The sequence below is a fragment of the Alligator sinensis genome, unplaced genomic scaffold, assembly GCF_000455745.1.
Source record: "Alligator sinensis unplaced genomic scaffold, ASM45574v1 scaffold499_1, whole genome shotgun sequence".
NCBI lineage: Eukaryota > Metazoa > Chordata > Crocodylia > Alligatoridae > Alligator > Alligator sinensis.
Window position 1 is genome coordinate 3,016,731 of NW_005841864.1, and position 15,338 is coordinate 3,032,068.

General features: G+C 45.6%; 1 protein-coding gene across 12 annotated transcripts in view; it reads right to left on the reverse strand.

Moving 5' to 3' along the window:
- COL19A1 (collagen type XIX alpha 1 chain) overlaps positions 1-15,338 on the reverse strand; it is a 402,210-nt gene that overhangs the window by 69,950 nt on the left and 316,922 nt on the right. For 10 of the 12 annotated variants that reach the window (XM_025191070.1, XM_025191112.1, XM_025191107.1 and 7 more), the window contains 2 exons: positions 5,796-5,864; positions 2,060-2,104 (listed from right to left, as the gene is read on the reverse strand). In XM_025191070.1, coding sequence (XP_025046855.1) covers positions 2,060-2,104; positions 5,796-5,864 — 114 coding nt within the window. The remainder of the gene's footprint in view (positions 1-2,059; positions 2,105-5,795; positions 5,865-15,338) is intronic. The other 2 variants (XM_025191101.1, XM_025191076.1) reach the window with 1 other exon arrangement.

Here is a 15,338-nt window from a genome sequence, read left to right on the forward strand (position 1 = left end):
GTCACAACAGCTGACCCAACCTCCATTTGTGCCTCCTCCTTTGCTCTCTGGAGAACACCTATGCTGTAAAGAGATAAAAAAAGAGAGAGGGGGAAGGGGGAAAAAAAGACACACCACAAGAACCTGCATCCCAAACACTCACACCTGGGCCCTTGCACATGTACACATGTGTGCACATGCGTACGCTCTCACACACACACACACACACACACACACACACACACACACACACACACACAGTCTCCTTCTCCTTGGTTCCCTCCTTCAGTGATCTTCCTAAGCCAACTTCTTCTCTGTTTGCTGCCCTCTGTTCACTTCCCCCTGATTTGTTCAGGGCTGCCTAGCTTAGTTCCACCCCTGAATTACCTAAACCAGCTCCACCCAGAGCAAGCCTTGTCATTCAGTCACTCCACAAGGGGGAAGAAATGAAAAGAACAGAAAAGAGAGAGAGAGAGAGAGCAAAGGGGAGGGGGGAAAAAGCAAACACACACCACAGGGGAAAAGGAAAAAAAAACTCCAAACACAAACCAGGCTCTAGGCAAACACTGTAGCACCAATCAGCCACCCTAGCACAGATAAAAGCTTCTTTAAGGCAGTCCAGCACCTGAGCTCTCTGCTTACTGCTCAGCTTATTGCCAGCTTGCAGGGAACAGTACACAGCACCAGGATATTTAGGAGCTCCCTCCTCCTTGAACTGATGGTGTGGAGAGAGTTTTCCCCTGGTATGCCTAACATCCAGGTTGAGGGTGTGACTATACCCCCACTACTAAACAGGGGCCATATCCACCCACTGCACCCCTGGCTGAAGTCTTTCACTGGGTGCCTGGACACCTGGAAGGAATTGTTTAACTATCCGCTCAACTGGTGTAGAATGGCTTTGGAGCCTGCTTTCAAGTGTCTGAAAGCTCACTGGAGGTGCTGAGGACATACATGCTTGGATGCCAGTGAGTGCAACATGCCCCTGGCATCTCTGCATAACAACTGCAAGGCCAAGAGGAAGCCTCTGTCTGAGTCTCTGCAAGGTTGAAAAGGAGGGGCCTCTTAGATCATGCCCGTGAATTCTCAAACAGAGGTTGGTCCCCTGGCACTGCAAGTGTGAGATGAGCTGGAAGACCACATTGCCAGACTCTGGGCTGAGGGTCGAAATGGTGAATCAAAGAAGGATTTCAAGTGTGCAATTAAACACTCTCAACTGGACTTGTGGGCTCATGTGTCATCTCCAGCTCAGGCAGGAGGCTTTGGAGGGGTGGGGGAAGTATACAAGATAGGCATGTTGGGGGTGAGGTAGGAAATGTTTACCTGGGTGCTGTGCCATGCATGGGGGGCGAAGGAGGGGGAGTGAAGGGAGGTGGTGAAAGCTTGAGCTGTGTGAGGCTGTGGGCTCCTCCAGACAAGGATGGAAAGAGGGGAGCAGGAGATAGGGCTGGTCTGGATCAGGTTATGGCAGAGCCAATGTGCAGGACCAGTCCAGCAGGGTGCTTCATGCAGCACACACACTGTACTGGCTCCCTGCGCTAGGTGCAGTGTGAGCAGCCAGTCCAGCCCTGCTGGCACGTACCATCCCGGGGCTCACTCTGCATGAGGCAGAAGGGCTTGCTCTGTGCTGGATGCAGCACAGGGGGTCCAGAGTGGGGGATGCATGTGGCTTCCCATGAGACATGCCCTGCATGCTGGCTGCAGTATGGCCCGACCTGGACCAGTCCTGAAGCCAGCACACATGGCCAGTCCAGTAGTGCACCACATGCAGTCTACACCCCAGGACTGAACCCTTGGGCTGCATGTGCGTGGAGTGGGGCCGGCACCTGCTGCGCACGATGCACAGACTGGACCTGGTGCTGTGGGCACTGCATATGGCAGAAGGAATCATTCCCAATCTGGTCCACAGACAGGCCCAGTGACCGTCATCTGGCCCACAGAGCCGGATGAGTCTGACATCCCAATTTGAGAGGGACAATAAATTTGATTTAAAGAGTTCAAGTATTGATAGAATATCCACCATGCACATCCCCAGAAAAACTGTTCAAAATACAGTACTTAAAATAAAAAACAAATGTCTTACCGGAGGCCCTGGTGGTCCAGGCTTTCCAGGAGACCCTTCATTGCCCTAGGAATGTATGAGAAACATATATTTCACTTAGTGAAGCTAAGTAAGGATTTATACTATGGTAGTATGATCTCCTCCCTTCTCTTGTTCAGAACATGAGCCTACATTAGTAAAGATGCATCGGAGATGAATTTGACTCCTTTTCTCCAGGACTAGTTCTACCAGTAAGCTAGAGTGATCTCAATCAGTGAATATAAAATATGCCTCAGATATACTCAGAGTGAACTGGTGGAAGTAGATATTACTATAAATAGGGTTACCATAAGCCTGGGTTTTCCCAGCCATGTCCTCTTTTTGAGTCCTCTGATCTCTGTTCGGGTGGTTTTTTGAAATCTGAACAAATGTCCAGGATTTTGCTTTGCTCTGCTGGTAGGAGCAGGGGGAGGGCAACTGGAGTCAGGGGCACCATGTGGGTCTGCACGTGCCTTGGCAGCTGAATGTAGATGAGTCTGTGGGGGATCGGGGTTGGAGGTCTGGGGCTGTGGCAGGGCAGGGCAGGGCAGGGCAGGGCAGGGCAGGGGAAGTGGGGGAAGTGCCTGCACCTCCAGCGGGGGAAGGGGTCAGGAGGGGCCTTTTGAGGCCAGTGGGGAACTCCATGGCAAGGCTGGCAGCACAGGGGCCAGTGGCCCTGCATGCGGGGGTGGGTGGCCTTGAGATGCTGCCCAGGGGTTAGGGGAAGAGGGGGCCATGGCCAGGACGCCTGGTGCAGCACGGGAGGCCAAGCCCAGGGCACAGGCCTCCCCTCCTCTTCCCTACTGGGCCGGACTTGCTCTGCTGCCACTCACATGAATTGGAGTTTCTGTGCTCGAGCTGGGTCTGAATTGGGGAAGCTGGGGCCCCCTCCAGCGGGGCTGGGGAGAGCAGGGGGCTGTGGGTTGGGAGTGAGGGGCACCAGTAGGTTGGGAGTCAGGATCAGCAGTATAGCCCAGGGGATGCAGGGCTGTGGCTTGGGAGTGAGGTGTCACCCTGACTGGTATCCTCTTTTTTGGAACTGGAAATATGGTAACCCTAAATATAAACTTCACAGCAATAAGTATAATTTAGAAAATAAAAGTGTATAGACATTTTTTAATGAATAGCAAACAACTTTGTGGATTCATAGGTAAGTAAATAAAATGAACTGTTTCAGAAGTTGACTCAATCCAAACAAAAGTATTGTTGAAATGTGATGGGAAGAAAATATTTATGACTTTTGAGAGTAGGTTGTGGTGTTGATTTTTTCTCCCTGGGCTCTGGCCAGTCCTTAGTAGTAGTAATTAGTAATAGTAATGATGTTACTATTATAATTACATTAAAACATTGGACAACTCAGAGTAATCCTATAAGAGGGTATACATGGTCACTTAGATAAAAAGAAAGAGTTTTCTTGGTCTGGAAGTGATATGGATTTCTTCTTTATTAGATCTTATATGTAATGTACTTGTGTGACATTTCAGTAGTAGTTAAAATCATGAAGTCAGAAAATGCAGAAGGTTCCAAATGCAAAATTAACTCAGCTAAGCAACATACATTTATATTTTATAGTAGTGGTTCTCAACTTTTTTCTCCCATAGGGATCACATGACTGGGGCCTGATCCAGCTGTGCAGGTTTTGAAATTTGGTGGCAGTTTTAGTTGCCACCACTCCCCTATCACCAAATTTACAAATCCTTGGGGATCCCTGCAGGCCAGATGACATGGCTCTGCAGGCCAGAGGTTGAGCTCCCTTGTTTTATGGTGTACTTTTTATAACAGGGTCAAAGTAAATTACCAATTTCAGGAATAAACTTTGGCTTCCGTGAGCATAGCTTGTGTGAAGATATACAGGAAACCCTCGCCATTCATGGACTCGCCATTCACGGTTTTGAATATTCATGGTGCGAATATTTGAACCCACGCTCTCTCCCCACATGCTCTCCCTGGCTCTCACGCACTCTCCTTATAGCTTTCATTAAGTAACTGACTTGCCACCCTGGTAATTGAGGGAGCGTGGCAGCGATTAACGCTTGTTGTGGATCATGTGCTCCTCCAAGCTCGCAGATCAATTAATCTGCTGCCCTGTTCCCGGGGAAATTTTTTCTCTCAAGATCAGTCTTCAGTGGATCCATCCAGCCTGCTCCTCTTCACTCTTCCCTCCCCTGCCACCGGCAGTACCTGCGGCATCTGTGGGAGCTCTGTGCTTGCTGCTGCCAGGGTCCTGATGTACTCGCAGATTTTGCCATTTGCAGGGATCTCTGGAACAGATCCCCTACAAATGGCGAGGGTCTCCTGTATACACAAAAGTGTAACAACCAAAAGGCGTAGGTAAAAACGTTCTGCAAAGACAATCAGAGTAGTTCCTGGACTGCTAGGTGGGGTGCTCAAAAAAACTGAGTCCACATTTAAAATAGTGTGGTCCCTGACCGAGCACTGGCCTCCAGACAAAAAAAGGCACAAGGGTGGAAGAAGAAGGGATCTTGGTTATAGCTTCAGTTCACTCAGTCACTCTGCGTTGTACAGTGCCAATGGCTGAGCTCCCCCCATTTTGATCAGGGTGCTCTGCATATGGAGAGTTGGTCCTCCTTCCCTTTCTTTTCCCCGTTGTATCATGCAGTAATAGCCACAGTTTAGGCCTCTACCAAATAGAAGTCAGGGTAGAGATGCATACACTTTCCTGAGCCCAAGGTCACTCTACCAAATGTGTACTTTTAGCTGATTTGATGCTGTTACTGGAACTTTGAAATCCCAGACTTTTTACTTTGAACTGCAATTTAAAACAATGGCATCTTTATTTTTTGTTTTGCATTTGATTTTTTTTTTAAATGAATGTGATGCACTAGGTAGGGTTCCCACCTTTGTTGCTGATATTTTATGGTTGGAGGTAGTTTTCAATTAATTTATATTGATAACTCCATAGACCATCAAAGGAAAAAGAATAAAATGTTATTTTCTTTGTTTTTAAAAACTGCTGCTTTTCAGCATTTGTAGGCTATTGTGCAGTCCTGTCATAATTACAGTGACTAAGCACTGAAAATTCCAGGTTTTAGAAGAAAACTTCAAAAAGGTATAAATACACAATAAAAGGGAGACATATGATGGAGTCTTTTTCAATCGTAGGCTACGTTTATACCTACTTGTAACTCCACTGAACTGAGTTGAGTTGCACAAGAAATTAATTTGGTGCCTCGGGCATAAGAAGTGCTCTAAAGCACCTGACAACTATAGGTACAATATTGTTAAAAGAAGCCTTAATGCAAATTAAGCAAAAGGCATTTATTTAGAATTTTTGTAGAAGTTAAATAATATTCTTCACTTTTAAGATAGAGGATTGGTTTTGATTAATATGTTTCAGAAAGAGAGAGAGAGAGAAAGAGAGAGAAATGATCCTGTAAATAATCACAGCTTATATAATATACAACAAAGACATGTAAATGTTTTAATTTTATATAGTATGCTATTCTGAGAAAATTCTCTTCATACGTATATCAGAAATAGGATACTACTACTTTCTTTTTTAGGGATGCACTCTCTGAGAAAAGCACTTGTATTAAAACTGGACATAATTTTTCTAGAAAGTTAATAATGTTGACCTAGCAAAAGACATTGTCTATTATATTCCTTTTCTTGCACCTTTGTCTCTTCCATGTTGAGTAGTTCACAGCTAAGGGTTAGAAATAAACAGTCTTTATAGACTTTCACTGAAATTGAAATAAAGAATAATAAGACTGCATACCTTTTCACCTTTTGGTCCTGCAGGGCCAGGATGTCCAGGTCTTCCTACTGTTCCCTGTACAACACAGGTCTACATTAGTAACAAACAATAAAACAGGGTATTTGGGTTGCAATTTCGTTTTCAAAATTTGTGCTTTCTGAAGGTCATTTTTACTTAATTAAGTCTCTCCTCCAAGCTTATATTTCTCCTGACTGATACAACAGCTGCATCCTACTGATAAGCTCTCTGAAAGGTAAAACTTGTGTTTGCATTTTCACCTTAGCAAACTAACCACAGTGACCTTAATTGGTACCTTTTGATATTGCTAAGAATTTAGTGTTGTTGCTGAAATGGCAATTCACAAATTACCTATTAAGTTTTGCTAATATGTTATAATTTTTTTAAAAAGCCAACCTAAAGTATTACAAGCATCATAGCAATTAATAATAAACATAGCAAATAACATAATCTGAATCACACAAACAGGAAATAAAATGTAATATTTTTTCCTAAGGGTTTGGCTAGACTCTAATGTATTTCATGATTGCTTTACTTTTACTGGCTTTTAATATTAATAATCAGCATAATGTAACACTTCCCAAGGATCGCAAACCTTGATGGGGTGGAGAGGCTTGCGTGCTACCAATGACCTTGAGAGCAATGGTGTCAGGAGTTTTATCCCCATGGCAGCAAGATTGAAAGTGAGATTTCCAGACTAATAGTAATCCAAAGACCAAGATAAAAGTCCTCAACAGTGGAGCAGACAGATGACGAAGGAATACTTCCCAATGGCTGCAAGGCTGAAGTGGAAAAGAAACTTTCAGTAATCTACGTGTTCCTTGGCATTGGATTAAGGTCTCCTTTCTGTGAAATATTGTGTGATTGCTGATGGGCAATGGCATCCCCACATTAAAAGAAAACATGCACAGACATCTTTCTTCAACAAGAAGTCCTGTAGTGATGTGTGTGTCAGAGGCGGGAAGTCACAGTGGTTATTGGAAGCCCCTAGTCATAGATCTACAAGGCAATGGTTGTATGATGGTCATTTTGTACTTAGAACTGAAACAGGCATGTAATTTGGCACCTGCACTCATGACTGAACAGGCCAATTTAGGATCCACTCAGCTCACCCTGTATGGGAAGTAGGGAGAGGGCTAGAAAGGTGCACTAAACATAGTCTGTCTCATTTCACCTGGCTGGAAAACTACATCCAGTGGAATCATTCTATCTGCGGTTCAAATCACGTAGTGCAGTTTTCAGCCTGGAACATCTGCACCTGGATGGACAACCTGAATAGTGACTGACTGCAGTGAAGGACAGAACTCATGACCAGAGAACTTTCATGACTTGATATTAACATTGTTGCACTTAGTAATACCAGATATGCAACCTCTATATTGCCAGAGCTATGACCAGTGCAGAAGACTGAAGGATGGATCATCATTTGATATGTTCCATCGTGTTCAATCATATCACCTCAAAATGGTGTAAACAAAAGAAGCAACCAAGGAAGAGGTTCAACACTGATAGTGTTTGAAATACCCTGCTACAAGTGATCCTCTCCAGTAGTGCCTCAGTGAGAAACTCTGATCTCTCTTATGATCTTGACACCAAGAAAGGCACCCATGAGGCTTGTGAAGCATCTCTGCCCTCCAAAAAGAAACCTCAGGACTGGTTCAGTGAAAATGATAGGAAAATTCAAGCTATCATTAAGAGAAAAAGGAGAGTTTTCAAAGCTACCCAGAATAGTATCAATTTCAAATGGAAACAAACATTTATTTGCCACACTGCAGCTGAGACAGAGGAAAATTCAAGAGCAAAATAACTAGTGGACAACAAAGCAAAACACAGCCAAATGTTTGCTGACAGCCACAAAAACATGTGTAGTTTCTTCAGCCCAACCAAAGCTATCTATGGGCCAAACATACAAGGAGCTTTCTCTCAGGTCCAAGGATGGAACAGCACTCCTTAAGGACAGCTCTACCATCAATGCACAGTGGAAGGGGCACTTTTTAAAGAGATTCTGAACTGAGATTTGAATGTTAAAGGAAATACCACTGAATCCATTCCACAACATCCCATTAAGGACTACCTTACAGATCTACCAACTTATCAAGAGGCCTTGAAAGTCATTAAACAGATGAAGAACAAAAAGCATGTGGTCTTGATGGAACACCAGCTGAAATGTATAAGCAAGGTGGAGAACAGCTCTCTCACCAACTACATACTGCTATTCTGAAAACCTAGAGACAGGAACAGATTCCCAGTTACTTGAGAGACGCCAGAATTGTGACCATATGCAAGAAAGGATCAGCAGCCATTACCATATGCTTGGACGCACCCTAGGGTTGCTGCAGGACACCCTTGATGACTGTCTTAGTTCTGTCCAGCCTTCACTCCTGGCTCTCAGGTTCTTCCCCTGATGTCTCATCTGCCACACCTTGATGATGTTAACAAAGAGGAAGGCTGCCCTTTAGAGGCTGGTGAGCCTTAGGTGCTCTTCCTAGTCCTTTCTTTGCTACCCAATGAGCTTGACTTGGCCCACTTGACTTGGGGCTCCAACCCCGATACTCAAAGTATCGCTCTCTCACTCGCTCTCTCTCCCTCTCTGTCTTTTTCTGGACTAACACTTGGGCCCCAGCCATGGTTCAGGCTTCAACCTATTCAGCCTCAGCCCCTTTTCCTCCAGCTAAGGCCCCTGAAACCTATTCAGTCTCAGCCTCACAACAGAGGGTGCCTGCTAGGTACCCTGCACAAGGTCTCTTCCATGCCTATAGCCATTTCCAGTCTTCCAGGTCTGAAACAAACCTAACAAACATAAACACTATCACAACAGAAATAAAAACAAACTGCTCTCACAAAGTTCTTCCCTGCTGTCAGTCAATACCCTACCACAAGCTATAATTCCCAGTGCTAGGCTCACTTTCACCCTTGTGGATACCTTGGGTATCCCTGTGCACTGCTTCCTGCAGTCAGCTTCCCTGGGGAGCTCCTCTCCTTGCAGCATGCAGGGTCTGACTGCCTGCTCTGGCTCAGGTCCTGGGCTTATATTCCTCAAAGATCCAGCCCCTTTAGAATCATAGAAAATTAGGGTTGGAAGGGACCTCAGCAGGTAATCTAGTCCAAACCCCTGCTCAAAGCAGGACCATCTCCAACTGCATCATTTCAGCCAGAGCGTTGTCAAGCTGGGCCTTAAAAACCTCCAGGGATGGAGATTCCACAACTTCTCTAGGTAACCTGTTCCAGTGCTTCACCAACCTCTGTGAGAAAGTTTTTCCTAATATCCAATTTAAACCTCCCTTGTTGCAACTTGAGACCATTGCTCTTTGTTTTGTCATCTGTCACCACTGAGAAAAGTCTTGCTCCATCCTCTTTGGAACCATCCTTCAGACAGTTAAAGGCTGCTATCAAATCCCCAAACAATCTTCTCCTCTGCAGACTAAATAAACCCAGTTCCCTCAGGCTCTCCTCGTAAAGTCATGTGCTCCAGACCCTTAACCATTTTTGTTGCTCTCCGCTGAACTCTCTCCAACTTGTCCAGATTATTTCTGTAGTAGGGAGGCCCCAAATTGGACACATTACTCCAGATGTGGTCTCACCAGAACAGAACAGAGCAGAATAATTACTTCCCTCAATCTTTTGGCAATGCTCCTACTAATGCAGCCCAGTATGCTGTTGGCCTTATTGGCAACAAGGCCACACTGCTGGCTCATATCCAGTTTTTTGTCCACTGTAACCCCCAGGTCCTTTTCTGCAGAGCTGCTGCTTAGCCAGTAAGACCTCAGGCTGTAGCGGTACATGGGATTCTTTTGTCCTAAGTGCAGAACTTTGCATTTGTTCTTGTTGAACTTCATAAGATTTATTTTGGTCCAATCCTCCAATTTGTCTAGGTCACTGAATCCTAGCCCTACTCTCCAGTATATCTACTATACCCCCCAGCTTGGTGTCATCTGCAAACTTGCTGAGGGTGCAATCCACCCCATCTTCAAGACTGTTAATGCAGATATTGAACAAAACTAGCCCCTGGGGTGGACTGACCCCTGGGGCACTCCACTTGACACTGGCTGCCAACTACACATTGAGCCATTGATTGATACCCATTGAACCTGATGCTCAGCCCAGCTTTCTATCCACCTTACAGTCCATTCATCCAACCCATACTTCCTCAGCTTGTTTGAAAGAATGCTTTGGAAGATGGTATCAAAAGCCTTGCTTAAGTCAAGAATGTCATACCCACTGCTTTCCCCAATCCACAGAGCCAGTTATCTCATCATAGAATGCAATCAGGTTGGTCAGGCATGACTTGTTCCTGGTGAAATCATGCTGACTTTTCCTAATCACCTTCTTCTCCTCCTCCACGTGCTTAGAAATGTATTCTTTGAGGATCTGCCTTATGATTTTTCCAGGGACTGAGGTGAGGCTGATTGGTCTGTAGTTGCCTGGATCCTCCTTCTTCCCTTTATTAAAGATGAGCACTATATTTGCCCTTTTCCAGTCTTCTGGGATCTCCCCTGATTGCCACAAGTTTTCAAAGATAATGACCAGTGGTTCTGCAATTACATCAGCCAATTCCCTCAGCACCCTTGGATGCATTGCATCCAGCCCCATGGACCTGTACACAACCAGCTTTTCTAGTCCCTAACCTGTTCTTTCACCATAGTTGGCTGCTCACTTTCTCCCCCAAACTGTGCTGCACATGGGCAGCATAGCACTTTCTGTCAGATGACTTTCCCCAGCCCTGCACAGGGGTTTTACCCTCTCAATTAAGGGCCAGCCTGTACTCCTGCTGCTGTGGCCCCACATAGCTGGCTTAGCTTGTTGCCTTCTTTTAAAGTGACAGGAATCCCCTGGCTCCCTGTTACAGACCCCTCTCCCCTCCATTTTGCCCAAGTAACAGGGTTTGCGGTCCCTGTTATACCAGGGTATTGCAATCTGTCCTTGCCTGCATTCTTCTCAACAGACTCCCTTTCCTCACTGAGGAGATTCCACCTGAGTCTCAGTCTAGTTTCAGACCACTCAGAAGTACCACAGACACAAAACTTGTTGCTAGACAGCTGAAAGAGAAGTGCTGTGAGCAACATCCAGATCTTCACATGGCCTTCACTGACCTAACTATGGCCTCTGATTCAGTCAACAGAGAGGGTTTATGGAAGATCCTGATGAGATTTGATGCCCACCAACATTTATTACCATCATCACTTTGTCAGAATGACATGACAGCAACTGTCCTAAGCAATAGCTTGGAAATGGACCCCTTCACTATTAGAACTGGAGTCAAGCAAGGACATGTGATTGCACCAACACTCTTTTCCACACATATCACAGCTCTTCAGCATCTCATTGCTGATAGACTTCCACCTGGAGTCAGCATCCAGTATCACACGGATAGGGGAATCTCTTTAACCTCAACCAGTTACGTTACAAATCCAAGATATCCAACACTTCCATTACTAACCTTCAATATGCTAATGACTGTCATGTGCCCACTCCACTAAAGAGGTCCAGGTCACTCTTGATTGCTTCTGTGAAGTGTACAAAATGCTTGGACTCACTGTCAACTTAAAAAAAAATCCAAGAGATTGTACCAACCTACCCTAAACCAACTAGCTGCTCCTCCATATATTAAAATGTGGCAGTCTGTGGAAAATGCTGAGCATTTCCCCTTCTTGGGCTGCCACCTTTCTCAAAAAGTAAACATAGTCAAGGATATTCAACACGGGATAAAATCTACCAGTGCTCCAAAGTCATGTCTTCTACGATCATGACATCAGGAACCAAACAAAACTTGTTGTATACCAGGGTGTTTTCATCCCTATCCTCTTGTTTGGGTGTGAAACTTGATGACATATCAGAAACTCGTGAAAGCCTTGGAATATCACCATCAGTTATGTCTTCAGAAAATACCCAATATCAGTTGGAAGGAGAGAAGAACAAAGGCTAGCATAGTGGCCAAACAAACATCACCAGCATCAAAGGGCGTTTGTAGATGACACGAGATTTCCCATTTATGGTAATGCAACTGCGTTCATGATTGCATGATCGGAATTTCCTGCTGCTCTAAAAGTCTTTTTGGTGTGTTAAACCAACACTACTCGGATATGTTTTATTTTGCGGTACTCCCCGTTTACATTGCCATGTCTATAGATTTGTGTTGTTCAAACAGTAATTGACTCAAAGACTTGTAATTACTTTCCTTCGCCATCAGGTGGGGCTGCGTTATTTCTGTAGTTCTGGCCTTTAGCCAGTAAGTGACACTGTGATTTTATTTACTGTGTGTGTTTTTTTTACCCTCGCTCCCTCCTTCCTCCTACTCCACAGCTGACCGTAGGCATCCAGGACCTGGCGCAGCATGTGATCTCCAGATATAATAAGAGAAATGGAGGACCCAACCATTCCCATTTGTATGCATGTGATATGCTACCCCTTTAATTTTTCCCCTTCCTCTGCTGCCACTGCCACCTGTTGTGTATATGATACCCACCACCACCTGCGCCCCCTGCCTGATGCGCCCACCACTGTGTTCAGAACTGCAGGTCATTGGCATCACCAAAATGCTAAGTTTATACCAGAATGATAAGTTATAAAAATCTGGAATGTGCTACCCTACCTACCTCGTAAGGACTTCCTTCAAATTTCTTATTATATACTTTACATTCACATTCCAGAACTATGGTGAATAGTCCAGGCAGATGTTACCTGCTAGACCTGCCATCCTAGATACAGCGTATGCATCATCCCGGCTGATATATAGGTAATGTCCTACCGACCTTGTGCATGGTGGGTTTAGGGGGCAATAATTTTGAGGGCAAAAGGCTGGTTTTTGGACTGTCATCCAAAATCCTGCCCTTTTCTTCTTTCTTCCCCCTCCCTGCAGAAAAGTTTCACAGAAGACCACTAAAAAGAATGCAGAAGACCACCAAAAAGGAGCATTTTGGTTGTCTGTTATGTAGAAAGTGTAATAGTTAAGTTAGTTAGTTAAGTAGTGAGTCTTCAGTTATGTATAGGTGCGGGGGGGGGAGGGGAGAATCCTGACTTTTTGTAATACTATTTTTAAATACTATTTTAAATTGTCTTTATTTTATTTATTATTTAGATAATTTTTTACTTATGCACCACCTTTTTTTTAATAACTTTTTCAATTTTTGTAATAAAGTTTTGTAATTTGTTGTCTATATATGCGTGGCATGTTTTCTTTCTTCATAGGGAGATTGGCATACACTGTGCAGTTCTGGAGTGGGTGGGGTGGGTTTGGAGAGGTGAGGACCGTGCACACAAAAAAGTGGCATGGATATAGAGCCTGGCTACTTAACATTTGAAAGAAGGCAATTTAGTAAGTATTTTGTGTATTATGAGGCAAAATTTTGCTCATAGTTTCATGAGGAGTCAGTCACAGGAATCATTGCCTTTCAGCAAATCCATTATTTATTTACCCTTTTCGTTTTCTTTTAAATAGCAAAACCAAGAGTGAGTTACATTTGTATTCACTGAGAAAACACACAAGCCCAAGCCCAAGCCCAAGCCCAAGCCCAAGCAAGAAAACCTATGCACCCAAGCATTCCTCTGGGTAGGTAGTTAAGAATAATTTTCCCTGAGCCCAGGGTGCAACAGGGAGGGAAAATTTCCACAGTCAAAAGCAGTGTGATAAGGCCACAGCCAGGGGGAAAGAGAGACTAGGTAGGGGATAAAGTACAAATCAAAGCAATTTTTCAACTACAACTGAAAGTACACATCAAAGTGTTACTTTCTGTGGCCATGAATGCCACATGCACCCGGAGGCTGAGGGGGCATGGTGACTGCCCGCAGGCAGTGTTGGCAGTGGGGGCATAGTGGTGGTGAGCGGGAAACTCCCGCAGGCAGCCATGGCAGTGTCGACAGTGGGGGGTGGGGGTGGTGAGTGCCAACCAGCAGTTGGCGACCACATGCAGATGTCACTGGTAGTGTTGGTGGTGGCCAGCAGCGATTGGGGACTGTCCGCAGATGCCACCGGCGGTATCAGTGGCGAGGCAGGGGGTGGCGAGTGGCAGCCACCCGCAGGTGCTGTTGACAGCTGCAGCAGCGGCCAATCACAGGGGGTGCATGCGTACCTGCGTGCACCCCATATGCATCGCCAATGTTTGTGGCTGTAACAAGGAAAGAGGGACCATTTCTCTTTTTATACCTCAAAAAGCTATTATATTTTTGCGCGTGTGTGTTTGTGTGTGTGTGTGTGTGTGTGTGTGTGTGTGTGTGTATTCCCATGGGGCAAGAGGCAGCTAGGGAGGGGTGGTTCCCCGAGCACAAAGCAGTGGGGCACCTATGGGGGGATATTTGTACCCAGCCAGAAGCAGGGTGACAAAGCAGGGTGACAGGAGGGCCGCACCATGTGGCAACAGAGAGATAGCTTGTTCATTAGCTAACATGACTACTAACCAGGAAGGAATTTGGAAGGCTGGCATGTGGCCAGTAACCAGGGTAAAACACCACCCTGTGTGCTAAGAAGAGCACACAGACAGGCATGGGGCAACTGGGAGGGAATGATGTGTGCGCGTGTGTGTGTGGTTCTGTGTGCGAGGGCTTGAAGGCCCACCATGCAGTGTAGGACTCAAGTGGTGAATCATGGCTGTAACAAGGAAGGAGTGGCCTTTTCTCAGTGCACTCTAGACTCAAGAAAGCACCTTGCAAGGCAGAGCTTGCTTGAGGTACTTTTTTGTTTTACCTCAAGAAGCCATTATATTTTTGCAAGTGTGTGTATGCGTGTGTGTGTGTGTGGTTCTGTGTGTGAGGGTGCAATGGAAGGCTGAGGGGTTGGGGGCACGGATAATGACCCAGTGTATCAGGGGTGGGGGGCAAACTCCACCCCAAGCCCAACAGCAACCCTCCATTTCAAAAACATTTCACAACACCTCTCCAAAAGCCATATGTTACACTACACAAACAAATTCATGGTGGAACATGGGCAGGAAGGGGGGTGGAGGGAGCAGCAGCATTCGTCCCCATGGAAACTATTGACGTGTCCCCATGGAAACTGTTCCAAGCCCTGTCAGCTTGGGAATGCTGGGAAACATAGTCCTAAAAAGCCAGAGAAGTAAGAACTCGCCATCACCACCACCATCAGCCGCAATCACCAAGCAACACCCACCTGCTAATCTCAACCCTGTACATTTCTGCCGCTACTCTTAACCCCGTACATCTCTGATAGCATATTAGTTATTTATATATATATATATATATATATAGATAAACAAACCTATATATTTGTAATATGGGGGGAAGGGAAAGGGGCAGGAGGGGAGGATTCACACAGCTTGTCATCGGGATCACCATGGAGTCACATACTAGGAGACCAGCCCAAACCTAGGCAGGTGCAAGTGGCAGGGTTTTGGGGTGAATGTGGCCAGGTGCGGGGTGGGGGAGGCTTAGCTGGAGACTCCCGGTAGGGGCAGGGGGTGGGGACTGTGGAGGCTGGTTTACATGTGCCTCCTGCTATAATTCATTAGGAAAAACATTACGGGGGGAGGGGGTAGATTGGTATTTGGCTTCTCCTGCTGGAATCTGCACGGAATGACACATGGGACTTAGGTCCCC